Source organism: Cyprinus carpio, chromosome A19 (genome assembly GCF_018340385.1).
Source record: "Cyprinus carpio isolate SPL01 chromosome A19, ASM1834038v1, whole genome shotgun sequence".
NCBI classification, from domain to species: Eukaryota; Metazoa; Chordata; class Actinopteri; order Cypriniformes; family Cyprinidae; genus Cyprinus; species Cyprinus carpio.
Genome location: NC_056590.1, coordinates 14621741 through 14646514, shown reverse-complemented (window position 1 = coordinate 14646514; position 24774 = coordinate 14621741). Strand labels below are relative to the sequence as shown.

The following is a 24774-nucleotide window of genomic DNA, read 5'->3' as shown; positions in this document are numbered from 1 at the left end:
CAACTAGCGGTCTATAATCTTATGGGAATACATTATTTTTCTTCATGTAAAATGTAATCTTATTTTCTTCTGTCCTTTACAGGGAGAAACACTTGCTTTGCTGTTGTGTTGGATTACCAAGTGTTCATTTTGAGCAAGGCAAGATATTAGGACAGCAGTGAATATTACATACTGTGAGATTGACATATAACGTTATTTTCGGTGAATTTGTTGTCTAAATGCTGAGAAGTGTTAAAACCCAGAGGTGAAAGCTGTTTTTTAATAAATTGTATTACATAATTAATAAATGTTCAGCTAAATAAAGAGAGAGAAAATCATTTAAAGAAGCTATTGTCTTTTTTTTCCCCCTTATTGTTTCTTGCAAGCATGTAGATATCATGAGACTAATTGTCAAACGTGCTGTGTATAGCAACTATCTGGCTGTATATTATCCTGCTTATTACATGATTATTTGACTCATAAGTAATTGGACATTAATTTGTTCATCTTTACTTGCTTGTAATGAACTCCGAGCTCCTGCCAATTAAAGTAGTATTTAGCAAGTGGCTTTTATCCACGTTGAGCAAACTGATCAAACTAGGAAGGAATAATGTACAGTCATCCCATGTGTTACATGCTTCTCACCAACAAATAATTTTTTTAGATTTTACTTGTCTTTATCTTATCTTTATATTTATCTTACATTATCTTAAAGCATGCTGCTAATGGGGAAAAAATGCAAAAGACAATCAACACAACAACAACACTAAAACTATGGTGTCCAGGGTAACAGTGTATAACTGCATATGATGATGCATATGGTTATCATGCATATGGTGAACCTAGGTTGTACTGTATGCAGTAATCAACATTTGAAGTGGATCAAAAAAAGTTCATCAAAGTTGTCCTTAGACAAGAATGGGTATTGGTTTGGTTTTAGGGCAACTTTAATGAAAGGTTTTGATCCACTTCAAATGTTGACTACTGTATACCAGTGCTGGATTTGTCTCTTATTACTCTGGTCTCTGAAAGTTAGAATAACAATTTAGCACTTTTTTTTTTCCTCGGTATATGAGTTCACAGTATTCATGAAACGGTAGGCAAAAAGTACCAGGGCAGCTTACTAATGGTGCAATAAAATGTATATATAAATGCATTCAATCTGTATTGTACTATCCTATGGTGGATTTGTGAATGGCAGTGAAGCAACGCAACAGGTCACATGTGTATATACATTTATTTATTTAAAAATATACTTTTATACTGTCAGTTATTAAAATTAGCTCGACATTTTCCTTTTGGCAAAAATGGAAAACCAGGAGAAGACAGTAGAGGTAACATTTCTCAATGGTTGGAAGAAGAAAAAGAAATATGACAACAATGGTCATATTGAACTTAAGCATAAATTATATATATATTGCTCTGCCTTGTTTGCACATTTTAATGTCTTATCTCACTGTTTGCCTTATGGACTAAAAGTGAATTTTACCTCAAGGCTACAAGTGAGGGTGTGTATATACTATCCAGCATTGTTTATCTGAAGTATTGCGTATTTGTGTTTATCTAAGGTACAAATATATTCAAACAAAGGTATGAAAACAGAGAAACAAAATGCAGGTGATTACATATTTTTCATGTAGCAAATTATTCTGTTTCACACAAGACATTCCTCCAGCCTCGTTCCACCAACTTTCAAATCCATATGAATCAAGTGTTTTAATCCAAGTTCAAAAACATTACTGCTTTCTATGAACAGATTTAATTTAGCCTTCAATTTACATATAAACATTGATGAATGCACATACAAAGGAGCACATCAAATATGGTAAATGGCAGCTCAAATGTGCATGTGACGTCATATGTTAAAATGCTGAATTTTGATTTTCCTGTCCGCTATTTGGTGATTTTATATATTTTATGTATACATTCAGGTTTGTTTATTTGTGCTATAAAAAAAATCTGGTTTTATATCCAGTTTTTGGCCATTTTCTATACATTCAGATGTGTTTATTTACGCTGGTCAGTGCTGGTGTTTGTCCAATAGCAGCTCTTGTTATTTGGTTTGTCATTTGTAGGTGGTTGTTAGAGGTGAGCCTCAATACAGTACAAACAAACTGTGGAGAAAGAACAAATATTAATTTACACATTATGGTCAATATTAGAGATCATGTCAAAAAGACATAGATGCATCATTGTCTCTTCACATGATCCTTAAACAGTAAAAATAATTCTAAATGAAATGTTACATCTCAGGACTTAATTTCGACTACTACCATTTTCTTAAATCCAAAAGATGTAGTGTTGTCTCTGTCTACATGTGTTTTCGTCTGCTCTGTTGCTGCTTTCCTACTATATTCACAGACTCCTGACCATGTATTACTAATTTCATCAATGATGACTACTTTGTTTCCCTGTCAGAAGTGACCTGTGAGTGGATGATGACACGTTTAAAGGTATAGTGCACCCAAAAATAAATATTCATTTACCCACCCTAATAATAATTATTATTATTTAAAGGTAAAACTATCCCTTGTTTAATGCTAAACAGAGAGACTATTCTGTAAATTGGAAACTACTGGAAACTCATCAAATTTGAGGACCAGAACTAACTGTTGTAAAGCTTAAAAGTAAAAACTTACTCTAGTTTCTCCAGTTTATAGCGTGGATCCTGTACTAAGTTACTTAAAAGCTTCATTTCTGAAACACTTGGTTTATTACAGCTCAGATTCAGTACTCTCAGGTGTGAGGGGTTTGATCTCAGAGCTGAAGTCAGATGGGCACAACCTTTCTCTTCAATACGGCAGTTATACAACCTGCAGAGAGAAGGAAAATAGCTCCTATTTGGGACATTGATATTGTAAAATAGTGTGTGTTCAGGGCAAAGTACAGTTTGCGTATAGCTTTACCATGCATGTAGACATACGTTTTAAGTGGTTATTAAAGCTAATAGAATCCAAGTTTAATTCATATTAAATTTAAAATGATCTTAAAAATTTGAAGTCATTAAAACCCAAACACATTCCATAGGTTAAAACATCGAATTGGTTAAGAGAGAGAGAGAGAAATGATACTCACTGCAATATCTCAAGTTTACATTTTGGATCCCCCAGTAGATGAGAGAGAACCTTCACTCCTAAGACTCCTAGATAATTATTGCCAAGATCCAGTTCTCTCAGGTGTGATGGGTTTAATTTCAGAGCTGAAGACAGAGCTGCACAACCTTGTTCTTCAATATTGATATTTTCCAACCTGCAGAGAGGAATAGAAAAAAAAAAATCCTGAAATAAGCTCAGACATTAATTTGTCAGGTAAATCTATGTGTTCCATGTACACTTTCAGAAAATGCACTGACTTGACATTTATAATTATAATTGCAACACTATATTACTGTACCTTATTAACCTTACCAATTTCAGAGGTTACAGCTCCAGTGACACCTTACGTACCCCTAAAGGGTGCATATTGATACCTTAATGGTACATTTTAGTATCTAAAATACATATTAACCTTACCAATTTCAGAGGTTACAGCTCCAGTGACAGCTTTTGTGCCTTTTTTTTAAGATTGTTGCAATTATAATGATAAATGTCAAGTCAGTGCAGGTTTGGTCATTTTCTCTTGTAATGTAAATTACTGTAAAATGGGAGAATACCCATAACCCCTTGTGCTTAAATTTAATAATATATGCTAAGATAATAATTGGGAACACAGTATTACTATTGTATTTATTTATTTATTTATTTTTTTTTTGTCCTGATGAAAAATCAGTAATATAATAGCATTCAATATGTATACCACATTTCAATACCACAGTGATTTGTGGACTGGAAAGCCTTGTTCATTACTGGCACAATGTTTCTACTGTTTTCCATTCTCTTGTGACTGTCAGCGTTGTTTAATCTGACTTCAAATTAATTTAAATCATTATACAAATGTATTTGTAACATAGTTTTGGGGTGAATTGGAATTCCTCCGACTGGACCTTGAAAGACCATTTAATAATGGTGTTGCATGATCTGTTTGCTATACATAATGAAAAAAAAAACATCATTGGTTGTCTGGTGAATCACAACATTACAAACTTTTATTTAAAGCAAAGAAAGTATTTTTAAAAAATGGACAAAAATGTTTGTGTACTTAAGGTACTTAACGAAGGAATAAACTGCTATAAAGCATTGCAAACAATGTAATACAATAAAAAACAATAACTAAAAAAAAAAAAAAAAGATTTTAAGTTGTTCATTACTTCTAGAACCAGACTGTTGCATTCTATTACGTTGAACTGGTAAATGTGCTGCATGGTTCTAATGGAAGTTTTTTTTTTTTTTATACACTTTTAGAGCATTTGCCATTTAATGTTTTTGGCATGCCATACAAATGCCATACAAAACGTTTGCCATACAAAACGTTTGCCAACTTTGTAGTGACACTGCAGTGCGTTGCCCCAATTTCTGGAGCCCTGCACTGACATTCAACAAATTTGATAACATTATGTCACAATATATCAATTTCATATTGAGATAACACTCACAGTAGTTTTTTCAGTTTACACTGTGAATCCTCCACTAGATCAGCTAGCAGCTTCACTCCTGAATCTCTTAGTTTATTACAGCCAAGATCCAGTTCTTTCACGTGTGACGGGTTTGATCTCAGAGCTGAAGCCAGAGAAGAACAACCTTCCTCTCCAATACTGCAGTTATACAGCCTGCAGAGAGAAGAATTAAAACTCCTCACACAGAAGAATATATGTAGATGTTAGATTTTGGATTAGTAAATAAGAGTTTGACTCTTTCAATTAAGTACTTCAGCTCACAAAAGAACTGCAGACATTTAAGTTGTCTCCCAACTCAGTCCCAATCCTGGCATGCACTAGTACTACTCTTGGTTTTATGTTGGGTTCCAGGTCAGATACTGTGTAGTCTTAACCATCAAATTACATTAATGCATTTTAAATAATCTTTATTATATAAACAAAACTAGAATAACGAGAGAAAGTAAATATCTTTAAAAAATATGCTAAAATAACTCACTGTAATGTCTCCAGTTTACATTGAGGATCCTGCAGTAGATCAGAGAGCAGCTTCACTCCTGAGTCTCCTAGTTTATTATAGCTTAGATCCAGTTCTCTCAGGTGTGAGGGATTTGATTTCAGAGCTGAAGTCAGAGCAGCACAACCTTCCTCTCCAATACTACAGTTACACATCCTGAGGAAATACAAAAAAACTCAGGAGAAAACAGACATACAGAATCCAGTAGACTAGTGTCGTGTTAGCATGGGCATACATTTTTTAGAGTTATATTTAGAGTTTTAGAGTCTATGTTTTTAAAATGGTTGAAAATTATCGAAAGGTCATAACTTGCTCTTAGTCCATTTGGCTCAAAATTCCCATTACAAGCTGACAATTTCCTATTACAGGAATCAACCATTTAAAATTCCTATTACAAGAATCAACAATTGCCTTATGCCAATAGGCAAAGGCTGAGCCTTCTTAAAAAAATGTATTACAAAAGAACATAATGAAGCTAAAGATGTTCACTTGTGTTAAAATTAATATGACTCACCCTAGTTTCTTTAGTTGACAGAGTGGATACTGCAGTAGATCAGAAAGAAGCTTCATTCCTGATTTCCCTGGATAGTTATCATTCAAATCCAGTTCTCTCAGGTGTGAGGGGTTTGATCTCAGAGCTAAAGCCAGAACAGAACAACCTTCCTCTCCAAAACTACAGTTACACAGCCTGTAGTGAAAAGGAGAAAACCCACATATTTATTATATTGATTTTTTTTAGTACAATAAATATTGTGTGATGTTTTGTGTGCTTGTGTGTGTGTGTGTGTGTGTGTGTGTGTGTGTGTGTTTAATAATAATATAATATAATATAATCTATATTTATGTATATTATAAATGTACATATATTTAATTTATATATTTTATTAAAACTTTACTATGTGACTTTAAACCTCCTCTCAGAACTAGATTGAATGGATCAGAGCTGTTGCAGGATGACATTTTATTAACTATTGAAGATAAAAGGAGCCAGCACTGAACACGTGAACAGATATTACATTCACTCCTAGGAAATGTTTAATTTCCGATGTCTGTGCTTGCATTAACCCCTGCCAAACTTAAAGTATCGGGCCGTTAAAGAATCCCACTGATGATCGCTGTAAGTGACACCGTTTTGAATGGCAGTGGTATTTAAAACTAATAATGATAATCTATATAATTCACATTTTAATGCACCCCTAGATGTGAATTATCATATTTGTACCATGATCACTTGCCAGCACAGACAAGTTAAAGTTGTTATTTGTTTATTTTTAGTTTGTTATTATTATTTTATCATTTGTTGTTATTATTATTGATAAGTTTAAGATATTTGTTATTATTACACAGTTCTGTGGAATATTTGATTCTGATTGGTCAATCATGCCATCCAGTGGTATGTTATTCCCAGATAACAACCACCAAATTGAATAACACACCGCTCATCCGGGTACTATGAGTTATCTTGACCAGTACTACTTATATGCTTAACGAGTCATTCCACTATCGTTGACTGTCTGGTGCCATCTTGTGACTGAAAACACTTAACCGCAGCGTGTTACAATGGAAGACTTCAGCATTAATTTCAACATATATGGTAAAAGCAAATATTTTTAGCCATGTAATAAGCAGGATAATGTCCCTCCAGCCAGTTGTTATCTCTGAATAAACATGTTCAGGTTGATACAAAGACCCCTCCGCTTCACGTTGGGGTCCTGATCACCCTGTCGGGATTTATTCTGAGATAACAACCGGCTGGATGTACATTATCCCTTACTTATTCTCGGTTGTTAGATAATGTTTGCAGTACAATTATTATACATCAATATATAGATATAGGATATATCTACATCAATATATAGATATAGGATAAAATTAATGGTTTTCATTACTCATTTTATCTATGGGTTGTGTGATGAGAATTCTGAAGTTAAATAAAATTGTGCAGTAAGATTACTTTTATTTGTACAAATGAAATTTTGAGAGAAAGAATATATAATATCTCTGCCACAATAAACGAGGCTGTGAGGTCCTGCCTGAGTGCACACAGACATGCTTTATAAAACAACATGAAGAAAAGCCATCTGCCTCTTCGGCAAAAATGTCGGCATCATTGGCAAACATGCTTTCACAGGTTAAATACATTTTTCCGTTCAGTGCCTGCTCAGCAATCCAGCAATGTGACACAATGTTGATGTGCTTAGTCTTAACCATCAAAATTCAGTATTACTTTATTTTATACTATACATATTTTTTTTTTCCTTTTTATCTTTAAAAAATAGCCAGATTCACTGGTTAGGTGATGAAGAAAGAACTTGTGTAAACATGTAATTAATAAATGAATACAAAGGATAGAACATTTTGAATTTAACATTTCAACCACTTAAACAATTCAACAACAAAATAGACTAAAATAACAATACTCACAGCATTTGCTTCAGTTTACAGTGTGGATTCTGCAGTAGATCAGAAAGTAGTCTCACTCCTGAGTTTCCTAGTTTATTATAGTTCAGATTCAGTTCTTTCAGGTGTGACGGGTTTGATCTCAGAGCTGAAGCCAGAGCAGAACAACCTTTTTCTCCAATACTGCAGTATTCCAACCTGCAGACATGAGGGAAAAACTCAACTGGTAAAATGGAATTATCTGTAATGATTGAGCAAACTGAAAAACAACTGAAAAATCCCCACCACTACACACTACTGCACAGACTGACAGTCTTTCTTTCAAATTTCTATTTCTGCTGCACTATATAAAAGCACTTATGGAATGCTGCCTAACTAATCAAATCTGAAGAACCTGATCCTGACTACTGAGATCCAGTGACTGTGAAACTTTATGCTTCCCATAATAATGTGTGCTGATTTTTGCACATTCTTTATAATGATGTGATCAAAAGACACAGACTTTTCTCGAGTAGCAACAGAAACAATTTCATTTAATACTTCATGTATGCTTGGTACAGTGCTTGTGTGACATGCATTAGCAAGCAGAACTACATGTACAGGTCCTTCTCAAAAAATTAGCATATTGTGAAAAACGTTCAATTATTTTCCATAATGTAATGATTAAAAATTAAACTTTCATATATATTTAGATTCATTGCATATTTCAGATAGTCTTTTATGTATTTAATACTGATGATTGTGGCATACAGCTCATGAAAACCCAAAATCCTATCTCAAAAAATTAGCATATCATGAAAAGGTTCTCTAAACGAGCTATTAACCTAATCATGAATCAACTAATTAACTCTAAACACCTGCAAAAGATTGTGAGGCTTTTTTTAAAAACTCCCAGCCTGGTTCATTACTCAAACACCGCAATCCTGGGTAAGAGGTTAAACCCAGAAGGCCATCATTGACACCCTCAAGCGAGAGGGTAAGATCATAGAAAGAAAATTTCTGAACGAATAGGCTGTTACAGAGTGCTGTATCAAGGCACCTCAGTGGGAAGTCTGTGGGATTGTGGCAAAAACGCCGCACAACGAGAAGAGGTGACCGGACCCTGAGGAAGATTGTTGACAAATACCAGACCTTGGGGGACCTGCGGAAGCAGTGGAAACATCCAGAGCCACCGTGCACAGGCGTGTGCTTTTGAACCAGAAACAGTGGCAGAAGTACTTTTTTCGGAAAGCAAATTTTGCATGTCCATTCGGAAATCAAGGTGCCAGAGTCTGGAGGAAGACTGGGGAGAAGGAAATGCCAAAATGCCTGAAGTCCAGTGTCAAGTACCCACAGTCAGTGATGGTCTGGGGTTGCCATGTCAGCTGCTGGTGTTGGTCCACTGTGTTTTATCAAGGGCAGGGTCAATGCAGCTAGCTATCAGGAGATTTTGGAGCACTTCATGCTTCCATCTGCTGAAAAGCTTTATGGAGATGAAGATTTCGTTTTCAGCACGACCTGGCACCTGCTCACAGTGCCAAAACCACTGGTAAATGGTTTACTGACAGGGTTCTTAACTGTGCTCAATTGGCCATGCCAACTCTCCTGACCGGAACCCCATAGAGAATCTGTGGGATATTGTGAAGAGAAAGTTGAGAGACGCAAGACCCAACACTCTGGATGAGCTTAAGGCCGCTATCGAAGCATCCTGGGCCTCCATAACACCTCAGCAGTGCCACATGCTGATTGCCTCCATGCCACGCCGCATTGAAGCAGTCATTTCTGCAAAAGGATTCCCGACAAGTATTGAGTGCATAACGGAACATAATTATTTGAAGGTTGACTTTTTTTGTATTAAAAACACTTTTCTGTTATTGGTCGGATGAAATATTCTAATTTTTTGAGATAGGAATTTTGGGTTTTCATGAGCTGTATGCCAACATTCTTCGGTATTAAAACAATAAAAGACCTGAAATATTTCAGTTGGTGTGCAATGAATCTAAAATATATGAAAGTTTAATTTTTATCATTACATTATGGAAAATAATGAACTTTTCACAATATTGCTAATTTTTTGAGAAGGACCTGTCTATCTAATACAGTGAACACTGAGTGTATTCTCTTTTAAAATGGTTTCATTATTTCTTACTGTAAAGTCTTCAGTTTACACTGATGATTCATTAGTCCAACTGAGAGCAGCTTCACTCCTGAATCCAGCAAATTGTTGTAACTCAGGGTCAGCTCATTCAAATTGGAGCTATTTGAGCTGAGATCTGAGGCCAGAGCTGAACAGCTTTTCTCCATGAGATTACAGCGTCTCAGACTGGAAATTATAACATAAGCACCTTTTAAACTCATATAAATGTAAACAGTATAAAAATTGTAAACAGTAAACAAATTTTATCAATATACATTTTTTAAATATTAAAAGTTTGACTCAGTTACTTATGAATTTAAACCCATTCTATGTTCCATTTTTAAAAATATTAAAGATTTCTTTCACTCTTGATAGTTTATCTATGAACACTATTGGTGTGATAAATGTTTTAGTTGATTAAAAAAACAGGGTTGTGTTTTGATTTGTAATTCAATTAATGTATGACTGATGACATGGTATCATCTGAATCAGCAGATTAAGATTTGATATCTAATATTTAAAAAAGAAAGAAAAAAAACTTTTACCAATTTGTAAAATAAAAAAAAAAAAAAAAAAAAAAAACAAAATCTTAAAGAAACCCATTATCAATTAATGCAACTTATCCCATTTACTTATACTGGACCCACTAAGATTGCACAAAATGGGAGTATATAAGGTAAATTGGACAATTGTGAAAGTAATTAAAATGCACATAGCACCATAGCAGTATAAAAAGAAATAAGCTAAAAATTATTTTAAAATTTGAGTAACAAAAAAAAAAAAAAATGCATATACAAAGTTTAAACTGATGTCCATGTTTTATTGTTACGGCTTAATTTTAACATAATTTAGAATGTTTTATTTTATTTTATTTTATTTTTTATTTTTTTTTGGAAAATGTGTCTCGGCCCCCCTGATCTGCACATTTTGCATGTTTCCCCTTGTTCAACACACCTGATTGAGATCATCAGCTCATTAGGAGGGAGCTCCATGAACTGAACTGACCCTGCATCCCAATCTTCATACTATCCATCCTAAATAGTATGTGAGATTAGAATAAGTGTATCCCAAAGCATAGTATGTTAGCATAGGATTTGGTTCAGAACTACAAACACAAATAAAAAGCGTTAAAAAAATGGCAGATGTGCACAATTGACTGTTAAGTAGAGAGGTTTAGGTAAAGGTGTTTGAGTTACTAATAATCAACATTTGACCTGGTAAAAATATTTAATGTTACCTGTGTCATATTTCATCTGCAAAAATGTGAGTGAACTTTTATAAACATCTGTTTGGTTGTTAACTTTTAAATGCATCATTACACAAAAAACTATGAGCAGAGTTCTCTGCATAAAGACCCACGGCTGGCAGGTCAAAGTGCTCTTCTTTTCTCTCCAATATGGTAGGAGTTAAGTTAAATGAAATGTGGAGGATGTTAATTGTGACAAGATGATTGACAGGCCAGTTTACAGTGACAGGGTGTGGTAACTATGCGACAGAGCAGTCCGTTAAAGATGCAATTGTATGATGTGATAGTATGTCCCAATTTCTTGCACACTCTTCTACTACACACTCAAAAGTGTGTACTTTTTCTCCACCAAAAGAATACATACTTTAAGGGTGTAGTATAAGTAGGCACATTGGGATGCAGCATGAGTGTGTCAAATAAGGGAGACATACAAAATGTGCAGATCGGGGGTCCCCAGGACCTGGATGAAGAATCACTGCTCTTGACCATTTGTAAAACATTATTATCACTGCAGTACAATATTCAACACTGTAAAATACTCACTCAGCTTTTGTAGATGCTTTTATTACTGGCAGCAGACTCAGAAGACATTCCTCTGATTTATGATATTTACTCAGTTTAAAATCATCCAGCTTCTCTTCTGAGGTCAGCAGCACAAACACCAGAGCTGACCACTGAGAAGGAGACAGTTTAACCCCAGAGAGTTGACTGTCACCAGTTGTGCTCAGGTATATTTGGACTTCCTGCACTAGAGAATCATCATTCAGTTCATTCAGACAGTGGAACAGATTGATGGATTTCTCTGAAGAGGAATTCTCCCTGATCTTCATCTTAATGTACTCAACTATTTCCTGTTCACTGTGAGATCTGATTCTTGTCTTTTCACTAGACCTTGTAAGGAGAGTGTGATTAGACTCCAATGAGAGACCCAAAAGGAATCTAAGGAAGAGATCAAGGTGACCATTTTCACTCTGTAAAGCCTTGTCAACTTCACTCTTAAGTAAATTGGTCAAAGATGATCTGAACATTCTAACAAATCCTGTTTGTTTAAAAGAGCAAAGAAACACATATAAAGCAGCAAGAAACTCCTGGATGCTCAGATGTACAAAGCTGTACACCTTCCCTAGGTATAGCCCAAACTCCTCTCTGAAGATTTGGGTACAAACTCCTGAATACAATGATGCATCTCTGACATCAATGCCACACTCTCTCAGGTCCTGCTCGTAGAAGATCAGGTTCCCTTTTTCCAGCTGTTGAAAAGCCAGTTTTGCCAGTGACAGGATATTACTTCTAGCCTGTGTTTAAATTAGCCAACAGTTCATTCCTTCAGTGGATTTTAGTTTGACAAGGGAATATTAGTGAGAGTTCTAGCCTCTCTGCTTTAAGATTTCTCTCCAGACATCACATTAGGAGGGGGGATCTGAGATGGCTGCTGCTGATGTGTGCGATTTTACTGAGGTGATTATCCAGAGGAGAGCAGAAGGAACCCTCGCAGATTCCCTGAGTGGCTGCTGATGAGGTGATCCAGGAGTCAGCAGCACATCCAATGAGGCTGATTCTGTCACATCACACAAAATATCATTGTTCTGGAAATCCAAAGGAAGTCGACACTCATCCAGGCCATCAAAGATAAATAGGACTGTGAAGTCATCAATGTTTGTTGATCTCAATTTATTTGTATGAGTGAAAAAATGATGAATCAGGTTAATCAAACTGAGATTGCTCTCCTTATTAAATTTAGCTCCCTAAAGGAAATGGAAAAAATGAAGTGGAGATCCTGATTTGCTTTCCTTCAGCCCAGTCCAGAACAAACTTCTGCACTGAAACTGTTTTTCCAATTCCGGCTACTCCTTTAGTCAGCACAGTTCTGATGGATTTGTTTTGTCTAGGTAAAGGCCTAAATATGTCATTGCATTTGATTGGTGTTTCCTGTGACTCTGATCTCTTGTATTGTGTCTCAATCTGTCTCACCTCATGTTCATTATTGACCTCTCCACTACCTCCCTCTGTGATGTACAGCTCTGTGTAGATATCATTCAGAGATGCGGAGCTGCCTTTATTTGACATTCCTTCATGAATTGTCTGAAATTTCTCCTTTAGTCTGGATTTGTGGCTGTTTCACATTAAAAAGGGGCAAGTCCTAAGGAGCAGAGGAAAATGGGAATCAAAATAAATGTTATTCACAAACAATAAATAAATGCATGGATCAGTGTGGAAAAATCCTAATTTCCATGTAATATGTAAATTGTCAGTGGATTAGACTAGTCAGCTTGATAAAACTTACTTAAATACTTAAAAAGTCCTTTCTAATTGTATAAGAAAAATTATTAAAACAGCTGATTTTACTGTTTTAGACTCTCCTCTTATCAACAGCTATGTATAAACAGCTTTTGTATTTCATTCATAGTGGTCGATTCTTTAAAATCCTAAAATCTTCAAAATTATTTGTACATTTACGTCATGGTAATATGACTCAGAGCTCTTACTGGTCTGTAGTATGTTAGCAAGGTTTGTCTTGTTCATCCTCCTCAGGACATTCAGGGTGATCTGCAGGAGCCCTTGTCTGACTCTGCTTTCACCTTCATCCACCTCCTCCTCCTCTCTCTCAGAGATTGCAGAATAATGTGGGCTCAGAACTCCTTTGATCCTCTTCAGCTCTTTCTTTGTCAGAAAGATTATTTTGTGTTCAAGCTCCTGAAATTGGTGTTGACAGAAAGTATTCAAACAATGAACATTTCTGTAAAAACTTCTGTAAAGCCTCAAACAGCAAAATCTTCAATTACGACATGCATGAGCCAGAAGATATCAATAAGGTGCTTCGATCCTTTTACACATCCTCGAGGCACATAGTCGACCACAGGTGTTGTACACAAACTGACTAGATGTTGTTTAAACAAAACTCTGTCTCATAATAGGGAGACCAAGACCCAAAAGATCCATGTAAAGAAAATTACATTTGCATCTTTACTGAACCCAGCAATCCAAAGTGTCCCAATGCTAGTTTAATTAAGTACCTGGGCCTCTGTCCACTGGACACAGATGCTTTGCTTTTTGGTTGTTGTTTTTTAAGGGTAGTCATAGTTTAATGGTTAGAGAATTTGACTTGTAACCCAAAGATTATGGGCTCAACTCTTAGTACCGGTAGGAATTGTAGGTTGGAGGAGTGAGTGAACAGTGCTCTCTTCCAGCCTCAATACCACAACTGAGGTGCCATTGAGCAAGGCACTGAATCCCTGATTGCTCCCCAGGTGCTGCAGCAAACATGGCTGCCCACTGCTCTAGGTGTGGGTTCACTACTGTGTGTGTGCACTTGGATGGGTTAAATGCAGAGCACAGATTCTGAGTATGGGACACCATACTTGCCATGTTACATCACTTTTTTTTATCTCCATCCACTCTAAAGACCCAATGGAACATAACGACCTTGTAGGGATGGCTCGATACCACAATTTTGGCTTCAGTACAATACCAGAATCTAATACCTCAGTATCAATATTAAATCGATAACTTAGTTGACAAATAAGCAGCCTCAAATAAGCCAGGGTTCATTAAACAATTTCAAACTTTCAAAAAAAAAAAAAAAAACCCCTTCCTAAAAGTTGCTTTAAGCCTGGACTTATATGTGGGCAAATCAGTATAATTGAAAATGTACAAAAGTCAGCAGGACACAGAGGACAATGAATACACAATAAACAAATTCACGTTGATGTTCAAACTCAGTGCTGGAGGGCCGGTGTCCTGCAGCGTTTAGCTCCAACTTGCCTCAACACACCTGCCTGGAAGTTTCTAGTATGCCTAGTAAGACCTTGATTAGCTGGTTCAGATGAGTTTAATTTGGGTTGGAACTGAACTCTGCAGAACAGTGGCCATCCAGGAGCAGGATTGGACACCCCTGAAAAGATTAGTGTTCTAGGTCAGTTGTTCTTAACCATGTTCTTGGAGACCCCCAACACTGCACATTTGACACATCTCCTTAAACAAACCTGCTTCAAGTCATCAGCTCATTAGTAGAGACTCCAAAACCTGAAATGGGTGTATCAGACAAAGGAGACATGCAAAATGTGCAGTGTTGGGGGGCTATAGGAACGGGGTTAAAAAACACTGTTCTATGATGTTCGGATAGAGAGACACACAAAAACACTCCAACCTTAAAAATCGAGTCCAACTGCTTCTGTCCAGTGGAGTTTGATTCCGACAGTGATACATCCTGTTCATTTCTGTTGGTTGTTGAAATAAGTTCAACAATATAAGTTTAAGAGCAACCATATATATATATATATACTATATATATATATATATATATATATATATATATATATATATATATATATATATATATATATATATATATATATATTTAGGGTAAATAAATTGAAACATTTGATAATCTAGTTGTTATAAACACAACCAAAAAACCTACTTAAAATATCTAATTTGGGGTGTCCAATCCTGCTCCTGGAAGGGAACTCCAACCTTGCTGGATGTTTCAAGAAATTGTAAGGTCCTTAATTAATTGGTTCAGGTGTATTTAATTACATATACACATTTGGCAGACACTTTTATCCAAAGTGTTTTACACTGCATTCTAGAAATAAATTTTATTAGTTCATGTATTTCCTGGGAATCCCCTGGGATTAATGCTAGTGTTCCTAGCACCATGCCCAAAGCTTTGAACTACTGCAATGCTATTAGGGGTGAAGCTAACTTCTACAGGAAGGCGGACCCCTAGGAGCAGGATTGGACCACCCTGCTCTAAACTGTCATCACCTCAGATCAACAGGAGAGTCTGTCTCATTTATTTCAGGTGGGTCACCCATTGATGCTTTACTCTTCATAGACAAACAGCTGGGTTCAGGAGGCCTTCCCTGAATCAGACTAACACACATCAGTTTAAAAATGTTCTTTACAAGTTCCACAGTTAAAGGGGGAAAAAAACAGGCCATGATGACATTTTTAAGAAAAAATCTATCCAGAATAATCATTGTAACTTATATTAATACATAAACATTTATATGACATGAATGCTGGTATTCAGTATTACTTGAAGTATACTTACAATTCATATGTATATATGTATATGTATATATGTATATACTGCTTGGCATAATAAATAAATAAATAAAGTCATTGTGTGGATTTAATTGAGCAAAATAAGACATTGAATGTCTTTGGGATGTGCTAGAGTCAACTTTACACTGCATGTCCTAAATAAATAAATAAATAAATAAATACATACATACATAAATAACACAGTCTAATAATTTGTTGGACTTTTAGCTTTAATTATATTGTGCATTTATTGTGGCATTGATTAACCAATATTATTCATCACAACATTTATTTCAATCATGAGTTGCATAAATTTTTGGCCAAGATCTTGTCATTGTCATCCTGGAATATTCATGGGCTTGTCTTCCAACATGGTTGATTCAGAAATGAAAAGCTATGCACTTCATCAGTTAGGGTGAAAAAAAGACTAAATTTTTCTGTAAGTGTGAGTGTAAATGTGTAAGGGTGGATGGATGGATGGATGGAAGTTACATTCAAAATCCACTAGCCTCAAATGTTGGATAAACTTTACTCATGACACTTATGCTTGCACTTTAGTAGGATTAAACTTCTGCTAAATGTGCATGTGAATCTGACACAACTAGCACCAGATGGGAACCTACCAGTGTCAAACTCCTCCAGCTCAGGTAATAAAATCTGATTACAGGAGTGTAATCCTCAACTGTACTCACCTTACATCAGCCAGAGAGTCCTGTTTTTCGTTTATTTCAGGTGGGTCACCCATTGATGCTTCACTCTTCATAGACAAACAGCTCCATTCAGGACATTCTCTCTGAGTCAGACTAACACAACATGGTTTCATGGTTTGTCACTAAATCTTTTCCTTCTTAACAAATTCTTCAAGTCAGTATAAAGGATAAAACAGGCTATAATGTCACTATTTGATATCAAACTCTAACCTGAAAACCATTTTACTTAATATTAGTGTACAAAATATGCTGTTCAGTGCATATTTATTCAATTTATATTTTTCATGTATATATGTGTGTGATCAAGTTTTAACTTATTTAATCCTCTAAACTGTCCTCACCTTACATCAACAACACAGAGTCTTTCTCACTCAACATAGGTGGGTCACACATCGAAGCAGTACTCTTCAGAGACACACGTCTATATTTAGGAGATTCTCTCTGAATCAGACTAAACACAAACACGGTTTCACTAAATCACTTCCTTCCACCCAAACCTCCCTCTTTTGTCTTAAGGGATATTTTTTTACAATTCAAAGGTAAAGAAGCACAATATATAGAAACAATATTCAGATACAATCCCAACCTGAATCATAATTCCAAGCTGAATGTATTACATATTACATGATATGCAGCTGATATTTATTTCATGGTGAATCAATCCGTTTATTACTTTAAAAAAAAAGAAGGAACGACTCTTAATGTTCTCTCACCTTTTCTCTGTCTTCAAGTCAGTTTCTGCTGAGAGATTTTTTTCTGGTGGCCATGGTGGCAAATGTTAATATGTTACAGTACAAACATATTGCATCTTTTGGAAAAGCAAAAAAAAAAAACCACGCCTGTTTTTATCACTGAATTTGGTTACTTTTTTAGCTGTTGTTTTCAGAGGAAACTATAACACACATTTCAGATGCAACTGTAAAAGGAATTAATGATTAACTGTTCTTAGATTCTTCAGTGCAGCTGAAAGTTCTTAAAGTGTTGTTGTTGTGTTAGAATCAACTTTGATCTCAGTGTTGTTCTTTTGACCTGACTAGAGATGTTTATGGTCACTTTGTCCATTGGCTGGAACATTGATATGTCTCAGAATATTACAGACATGACAAGGCAGGTTTTCAAAATAATGTTTCATTTATTTAAGCATTAACAGTAATAATCAGAAGTAAATACATGGAGGAATGTCTGTATGCCCTATGAAAGGGTAACAGCCATATTTCTCCACAGCATTTATAACAATAAATCATTATTATTGCTTTATCTCTAAATAGATACCTTCAGTCATCATTATTCTTTCCTTATGATGCCCGGTGTCACTTTTGAGCGATTTTAAGGGAGGAGTATTTATACATACAATAAGATTGTGGCTACCCCAGTAATCTTCCCATGTGACTGGTGAATGTTCAGCCACAAATATTTACAACACTGTAAAAATCCACCTTAGAGTTTGTTAGACAAACTAAATGTTGGCTGAACTTAACTAAAAAAGCTGATTACAAAACAAACTGACAGTGAATTTTAGCATTACATTTAACATTTCAAACACAGCTCATAGAAACATACAACATGGTTGTGATGTGATTAAATGCTTGTGGTGTTACTCGTTTGTAAATAGCTTTGGATATAGAAATATTTTAAATAGCTAATCTTTTGTTGTGCTATTGATGGTGGTTAATTGTATTTACTGAATTGGGGTCTTATCGCGATTTGCTGTATGTTCTGCATAAGTAGGCCTATTATAGATCATTTAATGGAGATAATATTTTTCAGATCAATATTTTTTTATCCAGTGCACGCTGACACGCCCCCTTGTTTCCGTGGAGGACTACGCAGTTTCACTTTCACTTTCACTTAAAAACGAAGGGCTGTCGTGTTTGTTTGCTGCAGTATCTCACCCTGGCGAACGCATTTATATAATCCTCAACAGGTACGTTTTTGCAAAGTTCTAAGCGTAAAATTCTTCAACAATCGCTGTACATTTATCGTTAAATTACATTGTATAGGGTACCTGATTCATAGTGGAACGCCAATTGTAACGCAAGTTTTCTGTGCTTGGTGCGTCAGTGAGGAAGTTTCAAAGATATCCAGCAACTGTCTGTTTTAGTCATCAGAAACTCTATTTTCCGATTTACGCACATTTTGGGCAACAACCAAACCCGATTCTTAACTCTGCTCTCCGATTTCGTCTCTCGCTCTTTCAGTTTTGTTCGTTCTGGTTTGTTTGCTTGCATTTTAGAAAAAATATATAGGTCCAAAACTGTAATATATTTAATTAAATGGATGATTAAATGAACGAATGACCTTATGTAATAAGAGGTTGTTGTTGTTTTTTTTTTTTTTTTTTATCTAAATTACTCAGTTGTTTTTTATTAATTTCTGTACAAATATGCAATATTTTTTTTATCCATCTATTTCTCTCTCTCTCTCTCTCTCTCTCTCTCTCTCTATATATATATATATATATAGTTGTTGTTTTTATTCATACTGTATATATATTGTTCATTATACTGTTTATTAATTTTTTGGTTTCCTTGTTTTTTCACCTGATATGATGAGGAGGAGGTGTGTCTTTCACTTTCAGGCATAGCATTTAAGCCACTTTTCAACATTTTTACTAGGTGTACACAGAGTCTCATTCATTCAGAAAAACATTTTCTCCTCGATAGGTAGCTGTGTAAGCTTCAGGCATAATGTGGTCAACAGACATACTGGCTCTAGGAAGACTAAGAAGAAAAAAAAAGAAAAAAATTCATTTTGTGTTGTAAAAACTTATCATTTGTAACTTCCTCCCACTATTTATTGTTTCAGTGTTAAGGATGGACACGAAGGAAATGGTTATTGAAGTGGAAGCTGGACTTTCCAGACAACTACTCCAATAATGACAATGATTGACAAATTAACCAATGCACTTTTTGAGTCCCAGTAACAAAGGTGGAGAGCACACACATTTTTAATAGTGATTTATCCCACCTCCAACAAAGGCCAGGCTTATTTGTTTTTGAAAAAGAAGAAGGTATGATACTATTTGTTGTCTTTAAGTATATCCTACAAAAAAATAATACATCACTAATAATATTTTTTTATTAATTAATTTATTTAATTTATTATTATTCAATATCTTAGTACCAGGGGTCGGTGTGAATCATAATCATGTTTTGGAACTGGATAGTCAGTTTTGAACCACTGGATGTTAAAAAGATGCATCAGCCTAAAGTAAGACATTTCATTGGTTAACGTCACTGAATCACACAGAATTATGTGATTTACAACTTTAGTATGCAGCATTCCTCCCATAATCCAGTCACTGCACATTTTTAATAATTACCATTTTTCCTAACATCTTATTTAATTTGAATATTTATCTTCTGTGGGTCCCAGAAGATAAAACCGCAAAGATAAAAGTATTTACACAAGAATTTACAGAAGAGATATATAAACATAACTATAAAACTATAAGAATAAAATAAAATCAATTAACAAGTCGCTAAACCGACTGAAGGCTGAAAAACAAACACATTAAACTGGTAGTAAGAACAATTATGTTAAATTGAATCCAAATTTTGGTTGACTGCTAAGAAATGATTTCTGAAAGTAATGCTCTGGCTCCATCTAGCCGTCAGAAAAACTATAACACACATCTGATGATTTTCCAGATGCTTGATTTACTTACAGGAAAACTTAAACAAGATAAATATCAGTTTACTCAATAGCTTATGCAAACTAATGAAATAATCAGTAATAATTCTCCAAATATTGACATTTTAGATTAAGTTTTTAAAGCACTGATAGGGGTCACACTCCTGACAGCTTTGCCTGGCTGAACAGGAGTGTGCAATTTCTTTTACTTTCAAAGACGTATCAGAACGTTTTGATTACGGATGTGTATTGACACCAAAACTGAAAGTTTTTACATTTCGTCATGGAGATTTTTCTAATTTTTGAATTAATGACTTCATTGCTTTGTTTTGTCAAGACTAATATGTCAGTAAACGTCATTACCCCACCACACACACACGCATGATGTCCAAATCTGAAACTGTATAAATTACCATACATATTAAAGCATTAAGTATTCCACAAATGTTGAATCCAGATATTACCGTAACGTTTTAAATCATATTCTGTGATTAAAAAAGACCAGCACTGCACAAACTAAATAAATAACAGCCTAAAAGTGAGGCATGAAAAAGATATTTCCATAACATGCTTATACTCATATAATGTTATTTTTTTTTTCTCAGTTGGACATGCCAGCTGAAGCATTCCTCAATGTGAAGATGTTCTCCAGTCAGAGAGAGATCCGAAACATTCTTCATGGCCATGGCTTCCAGGTGTCAGAGACCAGCCTGGGACAGCTGCATTTGCAGGGAACCTTTCTTAACTTACAAACGCATCCACGTGGGGGGGGGGGGACCCCAAAACTCATGCATCTTCTGGCTCAAGAAATTCCACCCTCAAAGAAGAACACATTCGCTATACTCTAATGGCTACTCATCTGAGTCCCTGTCATGAAGCTGGCTCCAGTGACTATGAATCTAGATCTCATTCCACATCGAGGCACAGTCACACCAAAGGCCACTTGCAATTTATGCTTTGCGGCAGAAACCCAATCTTCTGGAATAAACTCAAGATCCCCAGACAATCAGGCACTCATGCAGGCTGCCTCTCCACTGGATGTGAGTTCAAACACAGAAAGTTCCTTCCAGCAAGTCCCACCAGGAGCTATGAGAATTCCAGCACAAGCATTCAGAAGCGGAATCTCTCATCTCCCAAACGGAAAACTGAGGATTCCTTTCATGTGGATCCAGATGTGTGTTAAATACGTAATGTACTTAAGGAATCGTTTATTGAAAAAATAGAATCAGATTACCACACTAAGATTAATCATGAAGATGATTCAGGGTTTGTTAAGGTTATAAAGTCTTGGGAGGAGCCTGTGAGGAACGCAGCTAAAAAAATGTCCTAAATTCATGCAAGAGATAAGCGCATCTCTACGTACGCATGAAATAGACCTGAAAAAGCTTGACTCCAGTCAGCAGAGACACATGTTTCCAGAACGCTTACTCCTCATCCAAAAGATATACAGTGTTTTAATTAAGGCAGGAAAGTGACATTTTTAAAGTGGTGGGTGTGGGTCCTCTAAAGACAGTTCTGAAGCGAAGGAAAAGCTTCTTGGACGGGGAGGTTGAAAATGCTCTCCGCCAGGACACTTTCCAAAGAACATTCTGCGACGCAGCAGGTCTTTGCCAAGATCAAAAACAAGGGCCAGAGAGGAGAACTCTAGACTTAGGACAAAGTCCTGATGCTGTGGACACTACTCCTGTTAGTAGCTCCTCTGCCTCACATTCCCGAAAGGAACTCTCAGTTGCAGCAAGAAGCTACAACAGGAAAGTAGGTCCGGCAAGCCGACTAAATCCTCTACACACACGTGGCAGGGCACACAGCGCCTCACTCGGTTACAACGTGACACCCAAAGATCAAAGCAGAGTAAACCAAGAGCATCACGCCTCAAGTTCTTGATCACAGTATTTGACACCATCTAATGAAGTTCAGGACATCTAAACAAAAACTCCCTAAAATAAGATCTCCTCTTTTTTCTGGTTCCGTTTGATAAAAAATTCATTAAAAAATACATTAAAGCCACCGCTTTAGAAATGACTAAAATCCCTAGTACCATCAAATACTCGGTCTTATGGCACGGACTGATCACAATCAACGTTATCATCCACTGTAAAAGCACAGAACTTAAATAAAATTGGTCCGAACACCTTGTGATTACCTCTGCCTTTAAGAAAGGGACAAGGCCACTATGCTGACAATGCTATTTGCCTAAAAGCTGGGAGAAGTCCAATTCTGCTCCCTAAAGGTGCAAACTTTATACAGAGTATATATGGTTCAACCCAGTGAGTCTGAACACCTTGAATACTGGTTCAGGTGTTTAATTAGGGTTGGAGGTTTGGACACCCCTGGCCTAAACACATCTATTTCATTTGTACTCACTCTTGAACACTTTGCAACAATCACTGTGAATGCTTTGTAATTTTTGTCTCGATATGACAAAGAAAATCAGTATATCCAAATAACTTATTTTAGCTGTTGTTCACCTGTCCATGATAATATTTTTCAGTATTTGCACTTCAGTCGATGTTCAGTCTTTTCCTGCATTGCTGATTTGTCAAAGACTCTCGTTCATTACCATGGAGACTTGATGAGGAAGTGTCTTTTTCTGCATTCTACATGAAGCAAGTCATGTCGTTGATTTAGGGGCTGAGCACCTCTCTGTTAGAAAAAATGAAACGAACCCAGACCACAAAATGCAGGCTTTTGTGTTAAAAAATGACAGAATGTGAGAAATACACTAATGTGCAGAGTGCTTTTGTTTTTTTGCTGTAGATTTCCTGAAACGCTGTTTTTGATTTAACATTGAAATAATTTGAGTATTTCTATCAGATACAGATTTCTGTCATACTAAAATTTCTTCTAGATTTTTTTTTTTATTTAGCTGTGGTCTTGCTATTTAAGAGAATTTCCACAGTGGTCATTATGATTCATTGGGTTGTGCTAACCTTTTTTTTTTATATATCAACCTAAAAAAACGATTCTTTTTGGGATGTGAATTTATTTTAGGGTATTACTGTAATGTGGACAATGTCGTAATTGTAATCAAATGGCCATTGAATGTTAATCTGTATTCATTTATCTGTGAAGTTTGTATTAGTTGTACATTAGTTATAAATTACATGACTACTGACTCATCATCAGCTCTTCTCCCAATTTCCCATGTTCTTCAAAAATATTGTAATACCACAAAACATTCTCTACACGGGAACTGAATAAGGTGTTAGTCATTACCTAAAAACATTCTTTCTTTTTATGTCAATACCTGTTTAACGTGTAAAAGTGGAATAGTCTTGAATCAGCAGACCATCATGACGCATAACCATAACCTTATGGCTTTAGAGCAGTTAAATGAAGTTGAAATGAAATGAGAATTTTAGTAGTTTACATGTATTTAATAGCATGCAATTTGCAATACTGTAGATTGACCAGAAACAACATGTTCAGTTGGACTGTTCCATAGTATTTAACTGATAGTATCTTTGCTGACTGGTATCACAATTGTTCCGGCACCCCTTTTATTTCTCCATAAAATGGCATGCCTGTGCGGCTTTTTCCTGTCTGTCTGTATCTGTTTTTGGTCCTGTTGTTTTATGTTGTGAGTAGGTTTTGCAAGAATGGAACAGATCCTAGATTAGTGTGTGTGGGCAGCACAAACTCAGACTAGTGTGAAAGATCTTATCTGCTGACAGGAGTCTATGATCGACTCTCCCCCATGACTGCAGGACCAGAGGAAAAGGGTGGGCTTTAGGAAATGCCATTTCTCCTCTTATAAGATAAATGATCACTTATAGCTTATTTTATTAAATACGCAATTTTAGTTTGACTAAACAATATTGTACATTTAAAAAGCCAAACTGTGTTTTGGCTTTATAGTTCATTTGCATTCTGCAAATGGCACAACAAATATGGGGAAGGCTATAAATGTTGAAAAAGTTAAAATAAAGTTTAGTTAGCACGACAGAAGGTTAATTAATGTTTCGCTGTGGCTGCTTTCAGGGCCTGTGGTAGCTCAGCAAGATGCAAAATACTCTTATTTAAAGATAGTTCCTTCTACATTGTGTACAAAAAATACGCCACATACATATGCAGAGGTTCTCTTGAACAGGATGACCTGCTGGAGCCTGCAGGACCACAGTCATCAGTGACTGCTACTCAGCACAGCTCGGGATCATTCAACACCAAAGATGTAGGCCACCCCCACCCACATTCGTATCCGTTACCGGCTTCGAGAGTGAGGCGGCAGTCAGGTGCTGGGTTTCTGTGTCTTTCTCGTCACCTTCTAATTTTCTCCTCCATCCATTCATCCGTCGGATAGGAACTCCCGCAGGGATGGCGGCAGCTGGAGGGCCTGGAAGTTCGGAAAGTCAGACTTTGTGCTTCTAGACGAGGTGACCATGGCGCAGTTTATGGAGAACTTGATTTTAAGTAAGAGAGACAGGTTGTCACCAGGTGGTTGGTGTGTAAAAAAGATTCAATGGACATTATGTACCTTATTACAAATAACCTGACAAGACAGGCCGTGAATATGGGCTTTCAAAGACGGATACTTGGTAGTTGCTGTTGAGTTAAAGCTTAAAAACCTCATTTTGATAGCGTTGGATTAAAAAA

General features: G+C 35.9%; 2 protein-coding genes and 1 pseudogene across 2 annotated transcripts in view; 2 read left to right on the top strand and 1 right to left on the bottom strand.

Annotated features, from left to right (window-relative positions):
* Positions 1-1654: 1654 nt before the first annotated feature.
* Positions 1655-12907, bottom strand: LOC109098737 (NACHT, LRR and PYD domains-containing protein 12-like; the record flags this gene model as incomplete). The annotated part of the gene is given in 12 exon segments (XM_042777175.1): positions 1655-2093; positions 2619-2792; positions 3055-3228; positions 4511-4684; positions 5010-5183; positions 5542-5715; positions 7452-7625; positions 9556-9729; positions 11333-12084; positions 12244-12521; positions 12524-12574; positions 12577-12907. Coding segments are annotated over 12 exon segments (2649 nt in total), but the record flags the coding sequence as incomplete, so codon positions are not given.
* A 5431-nt stretch (positions 12908-18338) lies between these two features.
* The window catches only part of si:dkey-154b15.1, an 81543-nt gene continuing 75107 nt past the window's right edge, over positions 18339-24774 (top strand). The window contains exon 1 of the mRNA XM_042776707.1: positions 18339-18472. The gene's annotated coding sequence lies outside the window, so the exon portion shown is untranslated. The remainder of the gene's footprint in view (positions 18473-24774) is intronic.
* On the top strand, positions 19097-21364 carry LOC122134648 (annotated as a pseudogene).